This window comes from Myotis myotis, unplaced genomic scaffold (genome assembly GCF_014108235.1).
Source record: "Myotis myotis isolate mMyoMyo1 unplaced genomic scaffold, mMyoMyo1.p scaffold_m19_p_2, whole genome shotgun sequence".
Lineage (NCBI taxonomy): Eukaryota > Metazoa > Chordata > Mammalia > Chiroptera > Vespertilionidae > Myotis > Myotis myotis.
Window position 1 is genome coordinate 24,639,326 of NW_023416324.1, and position 23,522 is coordinate 24,662,847.

Genomic DNA, 23,522 nt, shown 5'->3' on the forward strand with positions numbered 1-23,522 from the left:
TAGACAAGTTACTTGATTTTTTTTTTAAATATATTTTATTGATTTTTTACAGAGAGGAAGGGAGAGAGATAGAGAGTTAGAAACATCGATGAGAGAGAAACATCGATCAGCTGCCTCCTGCACATCTCCTACTGGAGATATGCCCGCAACCCAGGTACATGCCCTTGACCGGAATCGAACCTGGGACCTTTCAGTCCGCAGGCCGACGCTCTATCCACTGAGCCAAACCGGTTTTGGCTGATTTTTTTTTTTTTACTTGATTTTTTTTAAAAGAGTTTCCATGTCCTCCTCTCCAGGGTGCAGAGTAATAGCCACCTTTTGGGGTTCTTAAAAAGGTTAGCAATAATGTATATAAAGCACCTCAGTGATCTGTCTGCTGGAACAGTGATTGAAAATGACTATGAGTAGTCTGGCACAGGTATGAAAAGTTTTTATTATCAGCATAGTACAGTGTTCTTGGTTCTAGCAAGCCATCTCTATAATATATCCTCGAAGAACAAGTCTCTTTTAGAGGATACATGCATGCACACCATATGCCTGGGAAAGACCAAATTTCTAGTCCTCACTTCCCTTTTCTCTTCCTCTTCCCTCCCCTTGTATTTAGAAGCCCCTTCCTTAAAACCTAAACCCTTTTGTTGGAAGTCCTTGCAACTGATCACTTCACTGGTGTTTTTCCTTCTTTGAAAATTTGCTGGGGCTTCTCTGTTTCTTCATAGAGTTCTCCAGTTTTTCCCCAGATGGCTCTTTTTATTAATTGGCTTCTATTAGGGCAGGTCAGTTTGCTGGAGATAGGAAAATGTTGAAAAGCACAGCAAATAAGACGCAAGCTAAATAAGCTGCAATTGATATCCAAAACCGTGGATCTTTCAGCAGTGTCTTATCAAAGCAGCTAAACACGGTGTAACCTATGGACATTCCAGCAAATCCACCTGCAATGTGAGCTGCAAAAGACACCTTGGGAGAAAAGGAGGAAAATGGAAATAAGTGAAACAATGCTAATTACATAATTCAGTTACATCTCTCTTACTAAACAATAAAGACCATCCCAGTCACATAAGACTCTTAAAAGTCTGAAGAACAAGGAGCTCAGGCAAGAGACACAGAGAGGAGATGTTCTGTATGCAAAGCTAAGAAGTGTCATTTCACTCTCTGAGTGCACAAGGCAGAGTAACTGTTTCTCCGTCTACTTGACCATCATCCCATTTTGGATGGTTCTAGAGAGTCAACCAAGAGAACAGAGTTGAGTTGCATGAAGGATCTTTATAGGAGCATAATCTGATCGCACATAAATGAAATGTCAGATTTAAAACTCAGAACCTTCCCAGCCGGCGTGGCTCAGTGGTTGAGAATTGGCCTATGAACCAGGAGTTCACAGTTTGGTTCCCAGTCAGGGCACAGGCCCGGGTTGCAGGCTCGATCCCCAGTAGGGGGCGTGCAGCAAACAGCCAATCAATGATTCCCTCTCATCATTGATGTTTCTATCTCTCTCTCCCACTCCAAAATCAATAAAAATATATTTTATAAAAAATAATAAGTCAAACTCACCGGCGACCCATTTGCAGGGACAAAGAACCGTCTGTAGAGAGCAAATCCCATATCCAACGCAACTAGAAGGAAAGACAAGCTGATGAAGCTCCAAGGTCTCCAATGGTACACCGAGTGCTTTGGTTTCCGCCTAATAGTGGTAGCAGCTGACATTTATTAAGACTTATTCTGTGCCAGGTGCTTTACATGATTAATTAACTTTGTATCAGTCCTCACAATGACCCTATAAAGTCAGTACTATCATTATCCCATTTTGCAGATTTATTCATCCAATAAGTATTTGTTATCTTCTATGTGCCAGGCACTATCTAGGTGGTGGACATGCTGGAGTGAGCAGACTTCTAATAAAAGTTTTCAGGTTTTAAGGAAGGGGCTTCTAAATACAAGGGGAGGGAAGAGGAAGAGAAAAGGGAAGTCAAGACTAGATCACATAGCCCTGTCTGATGGAGCTGAGGGAGGCAAACAAACAAACAAGGAAAGCATACAGTGTGTCAAGTGGTGCTAAGTGCTGTGGAGAAACACAACAGGGGAGGGGGGGAGAATTGGGAAAGCTGGGAGTAGGGTGTGACTTTTTTTTTTTTTAATATATTTTATTGATTTTTCACAGAGAGGAAGGGAGAGGGATAGAGAGTTAGAAACATCGATGAGAGAAACATCGATCAGCTGCCTCTTGCACACCTCCTACTGGGGATGTGCCCGCAACCAAGGTACATGCCCTTGGCCGGAATCGAACCTGGGACCTTTCAGTCCGCAGGCCGATGCTCTATCCACTGAGCCAAACCGGTCAGGGCAGGGTGTGACTTTTAATAGGTCAGGGAGGATCTCGCTGAGCATGTATTTGATGGAGATAAGGGTGTGAGCCATGTTGACCTTGGAAATGAGAGCCCGGCAGAGGGAAGATCAAACCGAAGTCCCTAAGGTATGGAGGGACGTGCCTGGTGGGCTTGAGGAATACTAAAGCAGTTGATCTGGCTCGGTCAGTGTTTTTCAAAGTGTGGTTCTCCCCACTTCAGCCTCTCCCAAAAGCAGCAGGAGCGGCAGCATCTGGAAGCTCATTAGGAATTAAAATTCTCAGGCCCACCCCAGCCTTATTGAACCAGAGACGGAAGGTGAGGCTCCCAGTCTGTGTTTTAACAAGACCTCCAGGGGATTCTGGACTACCGTTAGGGATAAAGCGATAAGTGATGAGCAGGGGCCAGTCCATGTAGGGGCCGTGTAAGGACTTTGACTTTTATTCCAAGGGATAGGAAGCCTTTGAAAGCTTTTGAACACAAGAGTGACATGATCTATCGTATGTTTGTAAAAGCTCATTCTGGCAGTTATATAGGGAATAGACCCTATGGAGCGAGGACAGGAACAGGAAGACCAGCGAGAAATGATGGTGGCATTTTATGCATAAAGAAACCAAGGCACCGAGGTTAAGTACTTGCCCAAGTACTTAACACAGCTCAGAAGCAGGGCCAGGATTTGAACTTTAAGCGGTGTGACTCCACTCTCACCTACCACACTAATTACCCCTAATTACTGAAGATGGGCCAAGATAGGGATTGAGTGCACATCCTCCAATGGAACAATGAGAGCCAAAACTTAAGACATCCTTCCAATAAGTCAGATCTGTGCTACAAAAGGAGACTCCCCAGTTTCTTGGCCTAGGACTCCCACCCTACATGTGCAGCACTTGGAAACATCTCAGGCAGCTGCCACATTCGACACCAATCCCCCAATCCCCCCGTGCTCCACTTAGTGAGCCACTGTATCCTAAGGGATGGAAAGACCCAGTCCTTGCCTTCGGGGAAAGAGCTTCAGGACCCTGCTGTGTTGATGTTAAAGTCACCGGACAGGGATTGAGGTCCAGGAAGGTCTGGATAAAGGTGGCTGTGTGGTATTTTCAATCATTCGCATTTCCTGAGCCAATAGAGATGGGACTGGGAAAGTATAGGAAAAACCCTGCCAAAGAACAGGGCTGACTTCTTGGAAACAGTTCCTCTGGTTTAATCTTCCAGGGTAGGAGGAGGCCTCCTACCCTGAGCATGTCAGTGTCTCCATTCCATTTCCCTTTCATCTTGCCCCTCCACCCATCTCCCTCCGGCCCTTTCTGCTTTCTGGGGGAGTTTGCTTCTAAGTTGCTGCAGTCTCTAAACTGAGACATGTTTTCCCAATAAATCCTTGCTTCCTCCAGTCTTCCTCATTCCAAACCGAATCATTATCCTCACTAAAAATTTAGCACTCATTTTAAGAAGGTTGCCTTTATACCGACCTTTTTTTTAAAAAACAATGAAAATGTGAGATTTTTCTTGACGTTTTCCAGAGGAAAGCTCACTAGCTTTGTCAGGAAACACACCCAACAAATAATGCTTGGTGAAGGAAGGTGCTCAAGGCCAATTCTCCTCCACAATGAAGAATAATTTTTAGCCTTGGCCAGGTAGCTCAGTTTGTTAGACCATCATCCCGATATACCACGCTTGCAGGTTTGATCCTCAGTCAGGGCACATACAAGAATCAACCAATGAGCCCTAGCCAGTTTGGCTCAATGGATAGAGCATCAGCCTGCGAACTGAAGGGTCCTGGGTTTGATTCCGGTCAAGGGCACATGCCCAGGTTGCCGGCTCGATCCCCAGTAGGGGGCATGCAGGAGGCAGCCAATCAGTGATTCTCATCATTGATGTTTCTCTCTCTCTCTCCCTCTCCCTTCCTCTCTGAAATCAATAAAATATATATGTATAAAGAATCAACCAATGAATACATAAATAAGTTGAACAATAAATTGGTGTTTCTCTCTCTCAAATCAATTTTTTAAATAATTTTTATCATTAAAATATAAATATATACATTTTCCCAAGGAAATGTGTTTAAAATTAAAATGTACTTATAAGAGTCTGGTATGTGTTGTAACTTTTCTAATTTTCAATAGTAGGTAAACCAGGCCAAAGAATATTTAGAAATGATGGGCCCGACCTGTGTGGCCCAGTGGTTGAACACCAACCCATGAACCATGTGCCGGTCAGGGCACATGCCTGGGTTGTGGGCTCGATCCCCAGTAGGGGGCATGCAGGAGGCAGCCGATCAATGTTTCACTCTTACATCAATGTTTCTATCCCTCTCCCTTCCTCTCTCTCTAAAATCAATAAAAAAGAAATGTGTGGGGAAGGTTAACGTTGGCCTGTCCTACCTCTATTGTGGGACATAAAAGTACATCATTCAGTGGCTTTATCAAGTTACCTCAAGAATGATATATTGCCAAAGCCGGTTTGGCTCAGCGGATACAGCGTCGGCCTGCGGACTGAAAGGTCCCAGGTTCGATTCCAGTCAAGGGCATGTGCCTGGGTTGCAGGCACTTCCCCAGTGGGGGATGTGCAGGAGGCAGCTGATCGATGTTTCTCTCTCATCGATGTTTCTAACTCTCTGTCTCTCTCCCTTCCTCTCTGTAAAAAATCAATAAAATATATTAAAAAAAAAAAAAAGAATGATATATTCTTACTAAACTATCTTTGGAGAAACACTGTGCATGAGGAAAGGGTTTTTACTCCAACATTGAAGAGAATTCAAGAAGAGTATAAAAATTATTTCCCCATTAAAGGTTTGGGGCTTATTTTATAAAAGTCACTTATAATTATACAAAAGAAGCAGACTGAGGACGCAGGTAACTTGTGTAACAACGTTTTTCAGTCAAAGGACTGTCCCTTGGTTCTTGGTGTGATTCCACTTGGGTGGCACCTCGGCTCCCAAAGCAACTCTCCTCGCTCCCTCCCTGCACAGCTCTCCCGTCTGTGCTGACAACTGTCCCTCATCTCTTGGCTTTCTCCTGGAGGAAAAAATAATTACGTCGAGTATGGTATAGACTATAAATAAGTCACTTATTTTCTCTCAGGATGAAACCTATTTTTTTACAGTTAAACTGTTTCTATTTAGTCTCTTTCCTCAAAGGTGGTTGTCCCTGTTTCCACAGTGTGGATCACTGAGCTCAATACCAATTAGCAGAATCATTTTTTCTTACCACGTGGACAGCAAAAATCTTAGGCCTTATCAAGTGTCACCTCCGCCTTGGCCCTCAAGTGTGAACCCACAGTCTGACCCCAGCATCTGCCCTTCTCCCCACGCCTACGAGCAGACACAGCTTTATCTGGATCAGCCCTGGAAACACAATTCCCGCCTTTGCTATTGTTTTTGTGGATTTAAAAGAAAGGTGCTATGGAAAGTAACCTACAGGGTGAGCTGACCATAAATTCCTAACTGGGCAGGTCACTGTGGGTAGTCATGCCACAGGCCTATAACTTCTGTAGTGAAAGGTTTTAAGCCAACCCTGTCCATTATGCATCTCAGTGGTCGGCAAACTGCGGCTCGGCAAATCACGGCTCACGAGCCACGTGCGGCTCTTTGGCCCCTTCAGTGTGGCTCTTCCACAAAATACCGGCTCTTCCACAAAATACCGACTTCTGCGCATGGGCCATCAAGTTTCAATCGCACTGTACGTGCGCGCCCGCACCTGGTATTTTGTGGAAGAGTCACACTGAAGGAGCCAAAGAGCCGCACGTGGCTCACGAGCCGCGGTTTGCCGACCACGGACTAGGTTAACCTTCTGAAGGATGAACCGAGAAAACTGAAGGAGTGAAGTGTTCACAAAACAAACTTACTTATAACGATGATGATCAGTAGTCTGAAAATTCCCAAGGCAGGAATCATTTCTCGAAAATTCTTGCAAAGAGATAAATAATAATTAAGATAAGCTCTCTATTGGCAAATGAAACCTCAGCTGTACTCCCTCTTTATCTTCTTTCTCATTTAGAATAAATTATGTCAAATATTTGCAAAACAAAGAATATATTTGGGAAGTGCAACTTTGGTGTGCTTTGAAGAACAAAATTGAAACATGAAATTTAACTCCATAATATAAACTAGACACAATTTTATTATCAGGAAATTATCTCAGTATAAGTAATATAAAATGGACATTTAACATGAGATAGATAGATAGATCGATAGATACAGATGCTGTCAAACTAAGTAGGATGAAATATTTCCAAATTTTGGGGTTTATATTCATTTGATACTTCTTGATCCTCTTTCTAAGTAGGAGTTAGGGAAGTACTAAAATTTGAATGCTACCTTATTTTTTTGGATAATTAAAAAAAAAAAAATTTAAGCGCTAGTCAGAAACAATGCATTTCGGTCTAGCTTGCAGTAACCTCATGTGTTACTACAGAACAAAGTCAGAAAGACATTGCCACTTTAATTTATTGAGCTATATCTCCATTCCCTTTCAAGTTATTCACTCTCTTCCCAAGGAGGAAAGATGCTGGAATAGCTGTGTTTATTCTAAGTAAATTATTTTCAAACTGTTGTGACCATGACTTAAAGTAAGAAATAATTTATAATAACAACCCAGTACACACATAAATCAAACAGTACTTATTACTGAAATTAGTTTTCATTTTTTGCTTTTTGCTTAATTTTTCACAACCCTTGAGCTGAGTTCACAACAACTTTGGATTTAAATCCAAAGTCTGAAAAACATTTTTCTAAATGACTTCTATTTTTTGAACAGTTTTATAATTGTTTCATATTTTTCCTCTTACAGCAAGGGTGGGGAACGTGTGGCCCGCAGGCCATATTAGACCTGTGAAATCATTTGGTCTGGCCCTGCCAAGGCAGTAGGGGTGAGCTAATTAAATGTTTGACCAAATAGAGCAGGCTAATTTTTAAGTTGATAATTTTGTCTGGCCCACAAATGATGTTATAAATATCCAAATAGCTCTTGGCAGAAAAAAGGTTACCCACCCCTGTCCTACAGTATTTTTAAAGTACAGATATATAAATAAGTATAAATAAAATATAAATACTTTATATTTTAAAGTATACCTACATGGTTAAAGGGTTAAGAACTAGACAGGATTTTAGCCTGTTTTAAAAAGTGCTTGACATTCTCACATGCTATATCATGGAAATGTAAAATAGCATGCAAACTTTGGAGGACGATTTGGCATTGAAATCCACTTCTAGGGAATTATCCTACAAAAAAAAAAATCACAAAAATGCAAAAAGATAAATGTAAAAGAACATTCTTTATAGTACTATATGTAAATGTGAAAAGCTGCAATCACCCCACATTGTTTTCAATGAAAAATTAAGTAAGTCTGGATACAGCTATAGAGGGTGTTGTGGAACACTTGAAAAGATTGAGGTGGGTTTATTAATTAGTAGGATTTTGAATACATGTAAAAGAAGATCTGAAAGAATGTAGTATATTAAACTGTTAACATACTATATTGGGGATTTTGACTTTCTGTTTTTCATTTAAAGTTTTATTTAGTATTCATTACTTTTGATATCGGGGAAAATAAGATAAAATATGAAAGAAAAAAATGGTGGTCATAAGAAAGATGAGTGCTCAGTAAATATTGATAAATGAAGATTCCTATACCAAATACTATGTTTTTTGTTTGTTTTTTTAAAAGTCCATAGGTTCCATTCCCAAAGTTCTTACCACCAGAACATTCATAAAATAGCCTCCCATCAGAGCGTAGACTCCTCCGGAAGCACCCACAAGATATTTGAGTGGGTCAAAGATGGAGCTGGCAAGGGATCCTAAAGAAATAAAACACAAAGAATCATGACTATAAGAATCACGAAAGATAAATCTTTCTAATCTAAGGTAAAAGTTTGGGAAGTTTGGGCCATTTAACAAACAACGTTTGCACTTTGTCCCTTCCATACTATAAAAGTATAGCTTTGTGGGCTAACCACCTCAATTTTTCTGAAACATTGAATGTTCAATATGAAGACAGTAGAACAGTGATAAAGCACACACTCTGGGGCCAGAATTACCAGCTGGGTGACTTGAGCAAGTTTCTTAACCTCTACGTGCCTTAGTTTTCCTACTTAGAAAATGGGGATATCAATAAGATGTCAGAGCAAGTAAATGAGCTGAAATGTGCATCATGCTTAGAACACTGCCTGAAATGTATTATATACTTGTTATTATTTCAAAACATTTTACACGTTTAACCCACACTACCAAAATACCTGAGACATGCCAAACACCTTATTATCTAATGGCTAGCTTTCTCATGGGATCAAGATGTGGCCTCCAGATCCTCCTCAACATACCATTCCATCAGATTCACCAAGTAAGATGAAATCTATTTGCTAACCTAATCTTAGATCGCCTGAACAACAACAACAAAAAAGAGAACGCAAACTCTAAGATAATCTCTCTATACTACTTAGTTTTATTATTTGGTCTCTTGCTTTTGAGGCCCTCCTTCATTCCTTAGGATATAGTTTAAACCTACTTTGTACAAGAAATACAAAGTGCATGACCTTAGCAATCTTACAAATGGATGAGCAAACAATCATAAAATGCAGAATATAACAACTTTTTTTTTTTTTAATATATTTTATTGATTTTTTACAGAGAGGAAGGGAGAGAGATAGAGTTAGAAACATCGATCAGCTGCCTCCTGCACATCTCCCACTGGGGATATGCCCGCAACCCAGGTACATGCCCTTGACCGGAATCGAACCTGGGACCTTTCAGTCTGTAGGCCGACGCTCTATCCACTGAGCCAAACCAGTTTCGGCAACTTTTTTTTTTTTAATTTTCACCCAAGGATATGTTTATTGATTTGAAAGAGAGAGAGAAAAACATCAATTGGTTGCTTCCCATACATGTCTCAATCTGGGAGTGAACCCACAACCTAGGTATGTGCCCTGACCAGGAATTGAACCCGCAACCTTTTTGTGTACTGAGACAATGCTCCAACCAACCAAGTCACTGGGCAGGGGATGATTTTTTTTAATGAAATAAATTTGCTATGGAAGCACCTAGTAAGGAACGACTTTCTCAGCAGAGAGGTGTAGGCCATGCTACTCTGAGGAGATAGGGTTTTTTTTATTAATCACTGAAGAATCTTTAAAATTTGGACAGGAAAAGTGAAGGAGAAGGTATTCAGAATGTAGGGATCTGGAAAGGCAAAGACATAGAAACAAAGGTATACGGATGACTAAAGACCAATGATAAGTAGTTCAATGGGTTTAAAGCAAAGGTTCTCAACTTATAGGTAGGGCTACGGTGGTTGCATCATAATCATATAAGAAATTTATTTTTAAAATACATATACAAATGTCCACTTCTGCCCATGATGAAGTCCCAAGGTTAGGATTTACCCTTCCACTTGAAATAGCTAAAAGCACTGAGCAGAATACATGAAACAATGGTCTTCAAAGTACTGGATATCAGATAGCAAAGGACAGTGGACCCTGAGAGATACAAAATAAATGAGATGAGTTGTCTGATTGCTCAGCTTACCGCCTGAAGAGAAATGACAGGCTGCAGTGCATGGAGGGGAAAACTGAGTCAATCCCAGTAAACTTGAAGTTGATGAAGTAGAGTTTAGAGTCCAGAAAGACCTAGAGTTCAAAAGACAGAGCACCAGAGAGGAGAGACCTGCATGGAGAGAGAAATCCAGAGAGGAGTATGTGAAGAAATGATCCAACCCAAGAAAAGAATCATCAGAAAGGAATAGAGAAAAGAGTACCTCTTGCTCACCAGAGAGGCTAAGTAACTTTCCAAACTAGAAAACGTCATAGTTCGTGGGGCATTGAATCAAGAACATAGGAGGGTCCTGTACCAGAAGTGGGGAATAATTAGCACTAAACATGACTCAGAAACATAATTTAACCTAGCAAATTTTATCAGAAAGGATCAAACTGCTTCTAAGTAACTGAGTTCCAGAACAAATCTAAGGACTATTTATAGGGATACAATAATATCCACCATCCAAAAGTAAAATGTATAGCATCCAAACAAAGATTGGAAAGCAGGAAAATGTGGCACATAATAAGGAGAAAAATATAAAATCTACCCAAATTGACACAGGTATTAGCAGTTGAGGGCAATAAATAATTATTACAACTGTATTCTATATGTTAAGTAGGTACATATAAGATATAAACAGACTCAAATCAAACTTTTAAAGATGAAAACTATAATGTTTAAGATGAAAAAATAAACTTGTTGAGATTATTGGCAGATCAGACATTCCAGAAGAAAAGACTAGTGAACATGAAGACATGGCAATAAAACTATCCAAAATGAAACACTCAAGAGAAACATATTTTTTTTGTTAATCCTCACCTGAGGATATTTTTCCATTCATTTTTAGTGAGAGTGGAAGGGAAGGGGAGTGACAGAGAGGGAAATATTGATGTGAAAGAGACACATCGATTGGTTGTCTCCTGCACATACCCTAACCAGGGTCAGGGACCAAGCCTGCAACCAAGGTATGTGCCCAGAAATCGAACCTGGGACACTTCAGTCTGTGGGTCAAGGTTCTATCCACTGAGCCAAACTGGCTAGCACAATTTTTTTAACTATATATGTTTTTATTGATTTTACAGAGGAAGGGAGAGGGATAGAGAGGTAGAAACATCGATGAGAGAAACATCAATGAACTGCCTCCCACACACCCCCTACTGGGGATTGAGCCTGAAACCTGGGCATGTGCCCTGACTGGGAATCAAACCCATGACCTCTTGGTTCATGGGTCGGTGCTTAACCATCTAGCAACACTGGCTGGGTGAGAAAAATATTTTTAAAAATACATACAATATCAATGAGCTATGGGTCAATTTCAAGCAGCCTAATAAATGCGTAATTGAAGTCCCCAAAAGAGAAGAGAGAAGGCAGGTACATAAAAAATATTTGGCCGAAACCGGTTTGGCTCAGTGGATAGAGCGTCGGCCTGCGGACTGAAAGGTCCCAGGTTCGATTCCGGTCAAGGGCATGTACCTGGGTTGCGGGCATATCCCCAGTGGGAGATGTGCAGGAGGCAGCTGATCAATGTTTCTCTGTCATTGATGTTTCTAACTCTCTATCTCCCTCCCTTCCTCTCTGTAAAAAATCAATAAAATATATATAAAAAAAAAATATTTGAAGAAATTATGGCCACATTTTCCAGAGTTTTATGAAATATATAAATTATGAGATCCAAAAAGATTTTAAAAACCCCAAATACAAGAAACATGAAGAAAACCACACCAAGGCAGGACAAAATTACATGGCTCACCCTGCCTGGTTTGGCTCAGTGGATAGAGCACCGGCCTGCGGACTGAAAGGCCCCAGGTTCGATTCCAGTCAAGGGCATGTACCTTGGTTGCGGGCACATCCCCAGTGGGAAGTATGCAGGAGGCAGCTGATCAATGTTTCTCTTTCATTGACGTTTCTAACTCTCTATTCCTCTCCCTTTCTCTCTGTAAAAAATCAATAAAATATATATATTTTTTAAAAAGATGACTATCTTTTAAAAAAAAAAAAATTACATGGCTCAAAACCAGTGAAAATCTTAAAAACAGCCAGGGTAAAAAGACATGTTTCATACTGAGGAACAAAGATAAGGATGATAATTGATTTCTCATTGGAAACAATGCAAACGAGAAAACAGTAGGGTAACATCTTTAACCCTTTGCGGTCCAATTTTATTTTTGGAATTCAAACAGTCTGGTCCAAATTAATTGACGGGATTGAATGTTGAACCGGTTTGCGGTGTTGACCTCAGCCTCGACGTTGGACCTGCTACTAGCGCCTGGTCTGTCGAGTCAGCCTCGACGTTGGACCGAAAAGGGTTAAAGTACTGAAAGAAAAATACTGCCAAGCTAGAATTCTATACTTAGTAAAAATTTAGGGTGTCCCAAAAAAATGTATACACACTTTGAGTGATTATTAATTCCAATGGTTTAAATCTGAAAAGAACAAAAAAATCAATTGAGCTATCAAAAAATGTATGTGTGGCCAGCCAGTGCGGCTCAGTGGTTGAGCATGGGCCTATGAACCAGAAGGTCAGGGTTCAATTTTGGTTAGGGCACATGTCTGGGTTACGGGCTCAATCCCCAGTAGGGGGTGTGCAGGAGGCAGCATATCAATGATTCTGTCTCTCCTTTTCCCTTACTCTCTGAAATCAATAAAAATATATTTTAAAAATAAAAGTATGTGTATACATTTTGGAGATACCTTATATACTTCAAAATTAAGGCAAAATGAAAATCTTTTCAGTTATACAGAGACTGAAAGAACGGATGATGAGCAGACCCGTACTACATGAAATGCTAAAGGAAATCTTTAAGCAGAAGGAAAAAGATACAGGTGGAAACACGGGGTTACCCAAAGGAATGAAGAACACTAGAAATGATAGAAACATGGGAAAACATACAAGTTTTTTTCTTATTTAAATCTCTTTAGAAAATAATTGGCTGTTTAACTGTTAAACTAACTACTAGAAATAATAAGTGAATTTATCAAGGTTGGAGAATACGAGATCAAAATGTAAAAAATCAACTATAGTTCTCCATAATAGCAATGAAGAATCAGAAATAGAAATCTTTAAATAGTGCTTTTACAGTATGCCAAAAATATGTGTGTAAGTTGTTATATGTCAGTTATACATCACTGAACAGAAAAACAAAAACACAGATCCCAGGGCCATATCCCCGGAGATTCTGACTCAGTAGCTTTGGGTGGGGATCTGGATAGCTTCAGTTGATTCTCTCCAGGTGATTCTGATGATCAGTCAAATTGGGGGGGGGGGGGGGGAGTGGGGAGAAGACCCTGGGCTGTAGTGCAAAGTAGGCAAAGCAAAAAAGACAATGGGCAGGAGGGAATTTTGGAGTTGATGGATATGTTTATGGCATAGATGTGGTGATATTTTCATGGGTGTATACTTATCTCCAAATTCTTCCAGTTTTATACATTAAATATGTACTAATTTTTGTATGTCAATCAACCTCAAAAAAAGATTAAAAAAACATATCAAGTCTTCCTCTAACCTCTTCACGTTTAATTTATTTTTTTAATATTAGTAAAGAAGTTCATTCTTTATCAAAAAGAAAAAGAAAAAAAAAGGCAGTGGGCCCAGGCAGTGGAGGGTAATGAAGAATGAAGAGCAATCTTGGACATTTCAACTTTCTTTTGGCCGCTGGAAATGGTCTAGGAGGGGTATAATATGACCTGAGCTGTGTTTGAGGAAGGTGACCCAGGCAGCAGTGTGAAAGATAGACCAGAACAGTCAAGAAATACCTGCCAAGAAGCTGTTGCAAAAATAGGCAAGAATCTGAACAGGTTATTCACGTTTTCTCTCTTTGCAATTAGGGCAGAGCTAATTCCACAGGTGGAAATCAAACTATAGGGAAAAGGGGAGTGTAGATGCTGGAGCCAGGCAGGGCCTGACGTCATAAAAGGTCAGGGAAAAGGTGTACTCAGGAACAGAAGTAGAAGGTGGAAGAACAGGATCCACCCAAGTAAGAGGGAAGTAGGATGGGGAGGTGTCAGTAAGCAGTCTATCTCATGACTGCTTCCTGCTCTCCATTCCCACTACTCCAGGAGGCTGGCAAAGTTTTGATTGGTAAAAAAAAATTTCAAGCATTGTCATGGGTCAGATTGTGTCCCCCCCAAAGGTATGTGGAAGTCCTAACCCCCAGCACCTCAGAATGTGACCTTATTTAGAAATATGATACACCCTAGCCTTTTTGGCTCAGTGGATAGAGCGTCCGCCTGCAGATCAAAGGGCCCTGGGTCCCATTCCTGACAAGGGTATGTGCCTTGGTTGCAGACTCCGCCCTGGCCCGGCCCTGGTTGTTTCTCTCACATTGATGTTTCTATCTTTCCCTCTCTCTTCCACTCTCCCTAAAAAACTCAATGGAGTCCTAACCGGTTTGGCTCAGTGGATAGAGTCTCGGTCTGCAGACTGAAGGGTCCCGGGTTCGATTCCAGTCAAGGGCACATGCCTGGGTTGCGGGCTTGATTCTACTGGGCGTGCAGGAGGCAGCCAATCAATGATTCTCTCTCATCATTGATTTTTTTTCTCTCTCTCTATCCCTTTCTCTCTGAAATCAATAAAAATATATTTTAAAAAAATTTCAATGGAAAAAATATCCTCAGGTGAGGATTAACAAACAAAAAAAGAAATACAATTTTTGCAGATGTGATTAGTTACAATGAGGTCATATTGGAGTAGAGTGGACCCCTAAACCAATATGACTGTGTCTTTATAAGAAGGGACAGGGACACATGAAGGAAGAATACCACCTGACAACGGAGGCAGAGAATGAAGTGCTGCAGCCACAAGACAAGGAATGCCAAGGACCAATGGCCACCACCAGAAGCTAGAGCAGCGGTTCTCAACCTGTGGGTCACGACCCCTTTGGGGGTCGAATGACCCTATCACAGTGGTTGCCTAAGACCATCGGAAAACACATATATAATTACATATTGTTTTTGTGATTAATCACTATGCATTAATTATGTTCAATTTGTAACAATGAAAATACATCCTGCATATCAGATATTTACATGACAATTCATAACAGTAGCAAAATTACAGTTATGAAGTAGCAACGAAAATAATTTTATGGTTGGGGGTCACCACAACATGAGGAACTGTATTAAAGGGTCGCGGCATTAGGAAGGTTGAGAACCACTGAGCTAGAGCGAGTCAAGGACGGATTCTCTTCGACAGATATCAGAGCAGGGAGCATGGCCCTGTTCACACCTTGATGTCAGACTTCTACCTCCAGGACTGTGACACTGCAGTTCTGTTTTAAGCCACCATTTGTGGTACTTTGTAATGACAGCCCTGAGAAACTAATACAATCACCCAGTGCAATATGGGTATGTTTTACTTATTTATAAATTACATGTATATGTATGACTTCACTAATATGGTTTTTTAAAATATATTTTTATTGATTTCAGAGAGGAAGAGAGAGGGAAACAGAGATAGAAACATCAACGATGAGAGAGAATCATTGATCGTCTGCCTTCTGTATGCCCCACACGGGATCAAGCCCACAACCCGGGCATGCGTCCTGACCGGGAATCGAACTGTGACCTCCTGGTTTATAGGCCAATGTTCAGTCACTGAGCCATGCTAGCCAAGCACTTACATGGTTTTTTAAAACACAAAAATCGAATTTTAAAGGATGTGACATATTAATTACATAATATTTTAAAATTATTTTTACTTCATTAATGGTATTTAAAAAGCTTATCGAGCCATGTAAAGACATGGGGAAACTTAAATACATTTTACTAAGTGAAGGAAGCCAATACGAAAAGGCCACATACTATATGATTCCAACTATATGACATTCTTATAAGGCAACACTATGGAGACAGTAAAGGCAGTAAACAAATCATTGGTTGCCAGGCGTTGTGGGTGGGGGAAAGGATGAATAGGTAGAGCACAGATTTTAGGGCAGTGAAAATACTCTGTGCAATACTGGGATGGATACATGTCAACATTTGTCCAAAACCACAGAATGGACCACACCAAGAGTGAAGCTAATTTTATGGACTTGGGTGATTATGTTCTGTCAATGTAAGTTCATCAATTATAAGGAACTAGAGGCCCAGTGCACGAATTCATGCAGTGGGGTCCCTCGGCCTGGCCTGCAGGATCGGGCCAAAACCGGCTCTCTGACATCCCCAAAGGAGTCCCAGATTGCGAGAGGGTGCAGGCCAGGCCAAGGGACCCCACTGGTGCACAATCAGGGCCTGGGAGAGACAAGGGAGGTTGGCCAGCCGGGAAGGGACGAAGGCCAGGCTCCAGGGTGTGTCCAACCCTTCTTGCTCAGTCCCAATCGGCCAGACCCCAGCAGCAAGCTAACCTACCAGTCGGAGCATCTGCCCCTAGTGATCAATACACAGCATAGTGACTGTTCCACTGGTCGACCAGTCGACTATCTTCCCCCTGGTGGTCAGTGTATGTCATAGCAAGCAGTTGAGCATATCATTAGAATATTACACTTTGATTGGTTGAATGGCTGATTGGTTGACCAGACACTTAGCCTATTAGGCTTTTATTATATAGGATGTACCACTCTGTTGGGAAATGTTGATAATGGAGGAAGCTATGCATGTGTATAGGGGACAGGGTGTTTGGGAAATCTTTGTGCCTTCCTCAATTTTGCTGTGAACCTAAAACTGCTCTAAAAAATTTCATTAGCCCAACTGGCATGGCTCAGTGGTTGAGCATCAACCTATGAACCAGGAGGTCCCAGTTCAATTCCCAGCCAGGGCACATGCCCGGGTTGTGGGTTCAATCCCCAGTGTGGGGCAGGAGGGAACAGATCAATGATTCTCTCTCATCATTGATGTTTCTATTTCTCTATCCCTTTCCCTTCCTTTCTGAAATCAATAAATACATATATATATATTTAAAATGTCTTTAATTTTTTAAAAATGTTTCAATGAAGTTATTAAATAAGCTTCACTATTTTTTAAAATCCTGGTTAAATATCATGACACAGAAATACAGATACAGTAGTCCCCCCCTTATCCATGGTTTCACTTTCCACAGTTTCAGTTACCCACAGTTCAAAAATGTTAAATGGAAAATTCCAGAAATAAACAGTTCTTAAGTTTTCAATTGAGTGCCATTCTGGATAACATGATGAAATCTCATGCCATTCTGCTCCATCCAGCCCAGGATGTGAATCATGCCTTTGTCCAGTATTTCCACACTGTACATACAGTACAATATATTTTGAAAGAGACCACATTCTCATAACTCTTATTACAGAACATTGTTATAGTTGTTCTATTTCATTATTAGTTACTGTTGTTAATCTTTTACTGCGCCTAATGTATAAATTAAAGTTTATCATAGGTGTGTGTGTATAGAAAAAACAGTACAAATAGGGTTTGGCTCTATCCGCTATGTGAGGCACCCACTGGGGATCTTGGAACATCTTCCCTGTGAATAAGGGGGGGACATATACTTCCAAACTCAGATATTTTTCTATAGAAATTTTCTCTTAATCACTGTCATAGCCAAAATATAACATTTTTTAAATGGCATGTAATTTAAAATGGAAGAATTACATCACTGGCTGAGCTTCAGTTATGCAAAAATTTTGTTGTAATTTTGGCTATTAATTCCCACCTTCCCTAATGCCAGTCATTAGTTCTTGCAAACTAGTAAAGTGTTTCAGTAAGTAAGTTTAAAATGCACTAAAACTCTTCACTGAAAAATGTTAAAACAGATTAGGAAATTGTTTCCTAGCTTTTTAAATGTGAACTTGTAAGGGTGGTTGCATCATTTTCAGAAGCAAAATCGCATAAATATCAAGTGATTTCCAATGACCGGTTTTCAAAATGCCCTTTCATAGCACAACTATTTTTGGAAAAGCAGTTACATTCTTATTCCTTAGGAGAAAAATGATATTAACATCATCAAAGGGACACGTTTGGTGTTTGTTTTTTCAACATCTGTTAGATAGCTTACTACTATAAGCCTTTTATTATCACAGGGGGGACAAAAAGCCAGCAAATTAGATAACCGTCTTTTTGTAAAAGTAAAATGCATAAACTAATTTTTAAAATGAGAATAAAATGAGAGGAATCACTCTAACTGATTTCAAGACTTATAATCTATAGCAGCAGTGGTATTGACTATATGGAGGGATGGACACATTGATCAGTGGTACAAAATGAGGACCCGGAAACAGTCACACAAAACTACAGCCAACTGATTTTTGACAAAGGTGCAAAAGCAATTCAATAAAGGAAGAATCTTTTCAACAGATTGTTCTGGAGTAATTGTATATCCATATGCAAATAAACAGAAAGGACCTCAATCTAAACCTCAAAATTTATATAAAAATTAACAAACTCAAATAGATCACATATTTAAATGTAAAACATAAAACTATAACTTTAGAAGATAACATAGGAGAAAACATTCAAGACCTAGGGCTCAGTAAAGAGTTCTTAGACTTAACACCAAAAGAACAATTCATAAACCAAAAAAACCTGATAAATTGGACTTCATCAAAATTGAAAACTTTTGCACTGTGAAAACTCCTTATGTTTGAAGGTTTAGTTTTTGACCATTCTGGAATGACCAGAGTCATTCTGGTCATTCCGCCATTCCAATTGCTGGGCTTTTATATATATAGACTATTTATTTGTATTACAGTTGTAAACCTATGTCTCCTTAAGACATTGAAAAGACAAGCTACAAACTGAGAGAAAATACCTGTAAACTACATATTCAATAAAGGACTAGGATCTAGAATATGTAAAGAACTCTAAAATTTCAACAGGAAAAAAAATCTAATTAGAAAATGGGCAAAAGACATGAACAGACAATTTCACTAAAGAGGAGATACAAATGGCAAATAAGTATATGAGAAGATGTTCAGCATCGTTAGCCACTAGAGAAATACTAATTAAGACTATGAAGAGATAACATTATGGTCTTATGAGCACAACCAAAATAAAAAATAGTAACAACACTGAGTGCATGGAAGAATGTAGAAAACTGAATCACTTATACAATTCCGGGAGAAATATAAAAGGGAATAGCCATTCTGGAAAACATGTTGGCTGGTTTTTACAAAACTAAATATGCAACTGCCATGCAACCCAGCATCTGTGCTCTTGGACATTTATCTTAGAGAAATAAAAACTCATGTTTCACAAAACTCTGTGCTTATGTACACAAACGTGTATAGCAGCTTTATTTGTAATGGTCAAAAACTAAAAATAACCCAGATAACATCCAGTGACTGAAGGGTGGGTGGTAGACTACTATTCAGCAATAAAAATGAATGAACTATTAATACATGCAACAACCTACATGAATCTCCAGAGAATTATGCTGAGTGAAGAAGGCCAATCCCAAAAGGCTACCATATTATTCCATTTATGTAACATTCTTGAAGTGAGAAAATTATACAGAGGTGGGCAAAAGTAGGTTTAGTTTTGAGTACATGAAATAGTTTATTCTTGTATTTTTATTTATTACTTATACTAGAGGCCCAGTGCACGAATTCGTGCACAGGTGGGGTCTGACAGGCCCGCCCCGACGGGAGCCCATTGAGCCGGGCCAGTGGGGAGGAGGGGCTGTGGGCAGTTGGCCGGCCGGCCTCACCCCCAATCTGCATGGTAGGGGCCAATCGGGCGCGGGGCTGACCAGGGGGAGGGGCCACAGGTGGTTGGCAGCCAGCTCCAACCCCAATTGGGGTGCTGGGGACCTATCAGGGCCAGGCCAGCCTGGGGGGTGAGGAGCCAATCGGGGCCCAGATCAGGCTGGTTGGCTGCTACAGTGCATGTCATAGCCACCAGTCATTCTGGTCATTCCGCCATTCCAATTGCTGGGCTTTTATATATATAGACTATTTATTTGTATTACAGTTGTAAACCTACTTTTGCCCACCTCTGTAAAAATAGAGAATAGATTTGTGGTTGCCAGGGATAAAGGAGAGTGTCAAGTGGGAAGGAAGAGAGTATTGCTTATGGTATTGGAAATGTTTTGTACCTTGACTCTATCAGTGTGGATATCCTGATGATGGTACTGTACTATAGTTTTGCAAGCTGTTACCATTGGGGGTAGCTGGTTAAATGGTACATGGGCCTCTAGGTTTTTATTTTTTACACTAAAGCATAAATCTATAATTATCTCAAGATGAAAAGTTTATTTTTTTTTTAATGTTTCCAACAACTAATTAATGGATGAATGGGAGTTCTAGTAGTTTCTGCCCACACCATAATGAATCATCTTGGGCACACACACAATTTTAGAAGTCGCTGCTGTATGCTGCTAGTACCAACTCAGTCTTTAGACCCCTTTAACTATTCTCTACATTCTCTTGAAGTTATCTTTCTCAAATGCAAATTTGATCATGTTACTTCCCAAAATCTTTACAGGAGCACATAAGGCCTTCATGATCTGGCTGTAGGCCTTTACCCAGTGTATGCACCTGGGCACCAATCTACTCAAAGTTTCCAAATGTGCAAAACCCTGTCTGTGCCATACCTCAGGGCACTCACAATGACATTTCTATGTGATTATCTTATCTCTACTATCTCTAATTGACTTATCTCCAATGCTATCAGGTTTCCTACCACCTATTAGGAGAAGAATACATCTTAATTAAAAAGCCCATTAACACAGTTGATTACCTTTACTTTGTTTATAACCTCCTGAGAGTCCGGAGGTGTTGATTTCTTGTTGCCCTGAGAGCACTAACCTGCAATCACTCCTGCCAGGTACACCAGCCCCACTCGGAGGCCTTTGTGGACCATTTCCAAGGGAATACCCAAAGCGAGCTGCATAATAAGATTCCCCAAGATGTGCTGAACTCTGCAGAGACAAACACATTTGTCAAACATTATGTCTGAGACAGGCAGTTACTTGCTTGGGAGATTGATAGGCATTGAGGTGGTGTTTCCAGTTAAGGACTTGCTTAACTCAAATTCCAAATTCTAATTTTTTTAGCAGATAAAGGGGCATTTTAGAAGTATACTTTTATTTTACAAGGTCTGTTTTATTATAACAATTACTGATCAAATCAGAGAGCAATAAGGCTGGCCTAAAGAACATGAACTTGATTTTGTTTCACTTGCACAGTATGGAGGAAATCCTAATTCATTCATACTGAGTTTAAATTTCAGTAGTTTTTTAAGCATTGTGTCTTACAATCTCAGTATATTCTTTAATAAAACAGAGCTGGCAAGAGGAACTTCATTCCCAGGTCTACATTTAAAAAGTTTGTTTTTTTTAAGCTAACGAGACCCTAGCTGGTTTGGCTCAGTGAATAGAACGCCAGCCTTCAGACTGAAGGGTCCCCGGTTCGATTTCAGTCAAGGGCACATGCCTGGGCTGCAAGATCGATCCCCAGTAGGGGACATGTAGGAGGCAGCAATCAATGATTCTCTCTCATCATTGATGTTTCTATCACTCTCTCCCTCTCCCTTCCTCTCTAAAATCAATAAAAATAAAAGCTAACCAGAATAGGGGGGGAAGTTTACCTAGCTAAAGTTGGTATCTCCCATGTACCACAATTTGGCTAAACACATTAGAGTACATGTGTTTTATAGTTTTTAAATAAGTAAAAATATTTTTAAATGCATTTCATATCATTTTGCTTGTCAAACCCCACAAGCATTTCTGGATAATCTCTGAATGTAATTTGATAAATTCCCACATTAGCGTACTCACCAATTTAGTCAATTTAGTTGCTATGTAGCACAATGCCTTTCTTTTTTTTTTTAAGATTTCAGATTAAAGCAAAAAGTAAAATATATATATATTGGATCTTCCACAAAGTCCAACAACTTTTGCATTAGTTTTAGGGACTGTGTTCTACATTATAATTTACTTAACAAAAATCCATTAGACCATTGAAGAGGTTCTCTGGGCATATCTAGCAGAACAGAAAACCTACCTTTATGGCCACAAGCACACCCAGCCACAACCATCACTGTCCAAGCCATCTTCAAAGACATATGAGAGGTAACATAACTCAGCACAGAATTGTCTAGCGATAGCAGTTACACTAGTCTTATGGAGACCTCAGACATAAAGGAGATTTGGAAGTATATGCACTTTGTGAATCTGAACAAGGTCAAAGAAAGCCATACCATCCTGTCCTCTGGCAACAGCTAGAAGATAAGATGACTAATAGCACAGAGACCCCAATGAATTACCCCAAGTATTCTTTCTTCTGCTCAACATCAAGAGTAGAAGTGGCAGAAAGATGGGATCCTGTCATATTCCCAAAGTAGAAATATTTTTTTTAATCCACACCCAAAAATATTTTTCCATTTATTTTTAGAGAGTGGGGGAGGAAAAGACAGAGAGAAACATCCATGTGAGAGAAGCAATTGGTTGCCTCCTGCGCGAGCCCTGACCAGAGCGTGGGATGGGGAGGAGCCTGCTACCAAGGTATGTGCCCTTGACCGGAATCGAACCCAGGACCCTTTGGTCCGCAGGTCGACGCTCTATCCACTGAGCCAAACCAGCTAGGACGAAATATTAATTTTTTATTCCAAATTTTATCCACCTTCAAGGGCCAACTAGCACCCATGTTATGTATGAAACCATCCCCATTCTGATCTTTCCCTCTTTCCGTTTATATTACTGTAGCTTACCCAACACTCATTCCCTCTCCCTTCTCTACCTCCTCTACTGAGGCCGGAAGAGCTATGGTTGCCTTTCCCAACCCCTCTTAGGTAGGGACACATAGCTCTGGCCAGTGAGATGCAAGTTAAAGCAGCACAGCCAGGAGACTTACAAGTGCTTCTGTCTTGACAAAAGGGATGATTTCACCAGTACCTGGTATTGCCTCTTCCCCCTTCCCGCTTTGAATGCAGACAACACCAGTCAACTTGCAACCATGAGGGAAAGGCCAAGGAAAAAGCAGAGGTGCCAGCACAGGACCTAGTGTCCTGGCTTCATTAAACTGATGAACCAACCACCAACCTCTGGGCTTTTTATATGGGAAAATATTGGCCTCTACTTATTGAAGCCCCTGGTAGGTTATTTTTGTTACTTACATATAAAAGCACTTATGCAACCCCATATGTCACATGTCCTACACAGCCTTGTAAATTCTTTTTGAGTGGTTAGTATGTGTCAGGCACTATAAAAATTATGTTATAACCATTGTCTGATTAAATCACAGCAAACTTATGAGGTAGGTACTGTTATCCCATTTTACCGATGTGGAAACTGAGATGCAAGAGATTAAGTAACTTCTTTTTTTTTTTTTTTTTTAATATATTTTATTGATTTTTTACAGAGAGGAAGGGAGAGAGATAGAGAGTTAGAAACATCAATGGGAGAGAAACATCGATCAGCCGCCTCCTGCACATCTCCCACTGGGGATGTGCCCGCAGCCCAGGCACACGCCCCTGACCGGAATCGAACCTGGGACCCCTCAGTCCGCAGGCCGACGCTCCATCCACTGAGCCAAGCCGGTTTCGGCAGAGATTAAGTAACTTCTATACACTATAATTCTACACTGCCTCGCGTTACCAGTTAACTGCTTCCTTGTCATTTTAAAGCCATTGAGTGCAGAAGCCACACATGCTCAGAACATACTTGTTAAATGAAAAGCCGAAGTGTGGAAGTGTCCACAGACCTGAGCAGTTGATGATTCTGTGCCCGGCTTGTCGAGTCTCTGAGCCCCGTGTCCTGCCG

At 40.4% G+C, this 23,522-nt stretch overlaps 1 protein-coding gene across 7 annotated transcripts in view; it reads right to left on the minus strand.

The window, feature by feature from the left end:
- Positions 1-413: 413 nt before the first annotated feature.
- The window catches only part of RHBDL2 (rhomboid like 2), a 114,925-nt gene continuing 91,816 nt past the window's right edge, over positions 414-23,522 (minus strand). For 6 of the 7 annotated variants that reach the window (XM_036352630.1, XM_036352625.1, XM_036352626.1 and 3 more), the window contains 5 exons: positions 20,569-20,681; positions 8,027-8,127; positions 6,177-6,237; positions 1,546-1,607; positions 414-954 (listed from right to left, as the gene is read on the minus strand). In XM_036352630.1, the coding sequence (XP_036208523.1) occupies positions 775-954; positions 1,546-1,607; positions 6,177-6,237; positions 8,027-8,127; positions 20,569-20,681 (517 nt within the window). In that variant the 3' untranslated portion in view covers positions 414-774. The remainder of the gene's footprint in view (positions 955-1,545; positions 1,608-6,176; positions 6,238-8,026; positions 8,128-20,568; positions 20,682-23,522) is intronic. The other variant, XM_036352631.1, reaches the window with a different exon arrangement.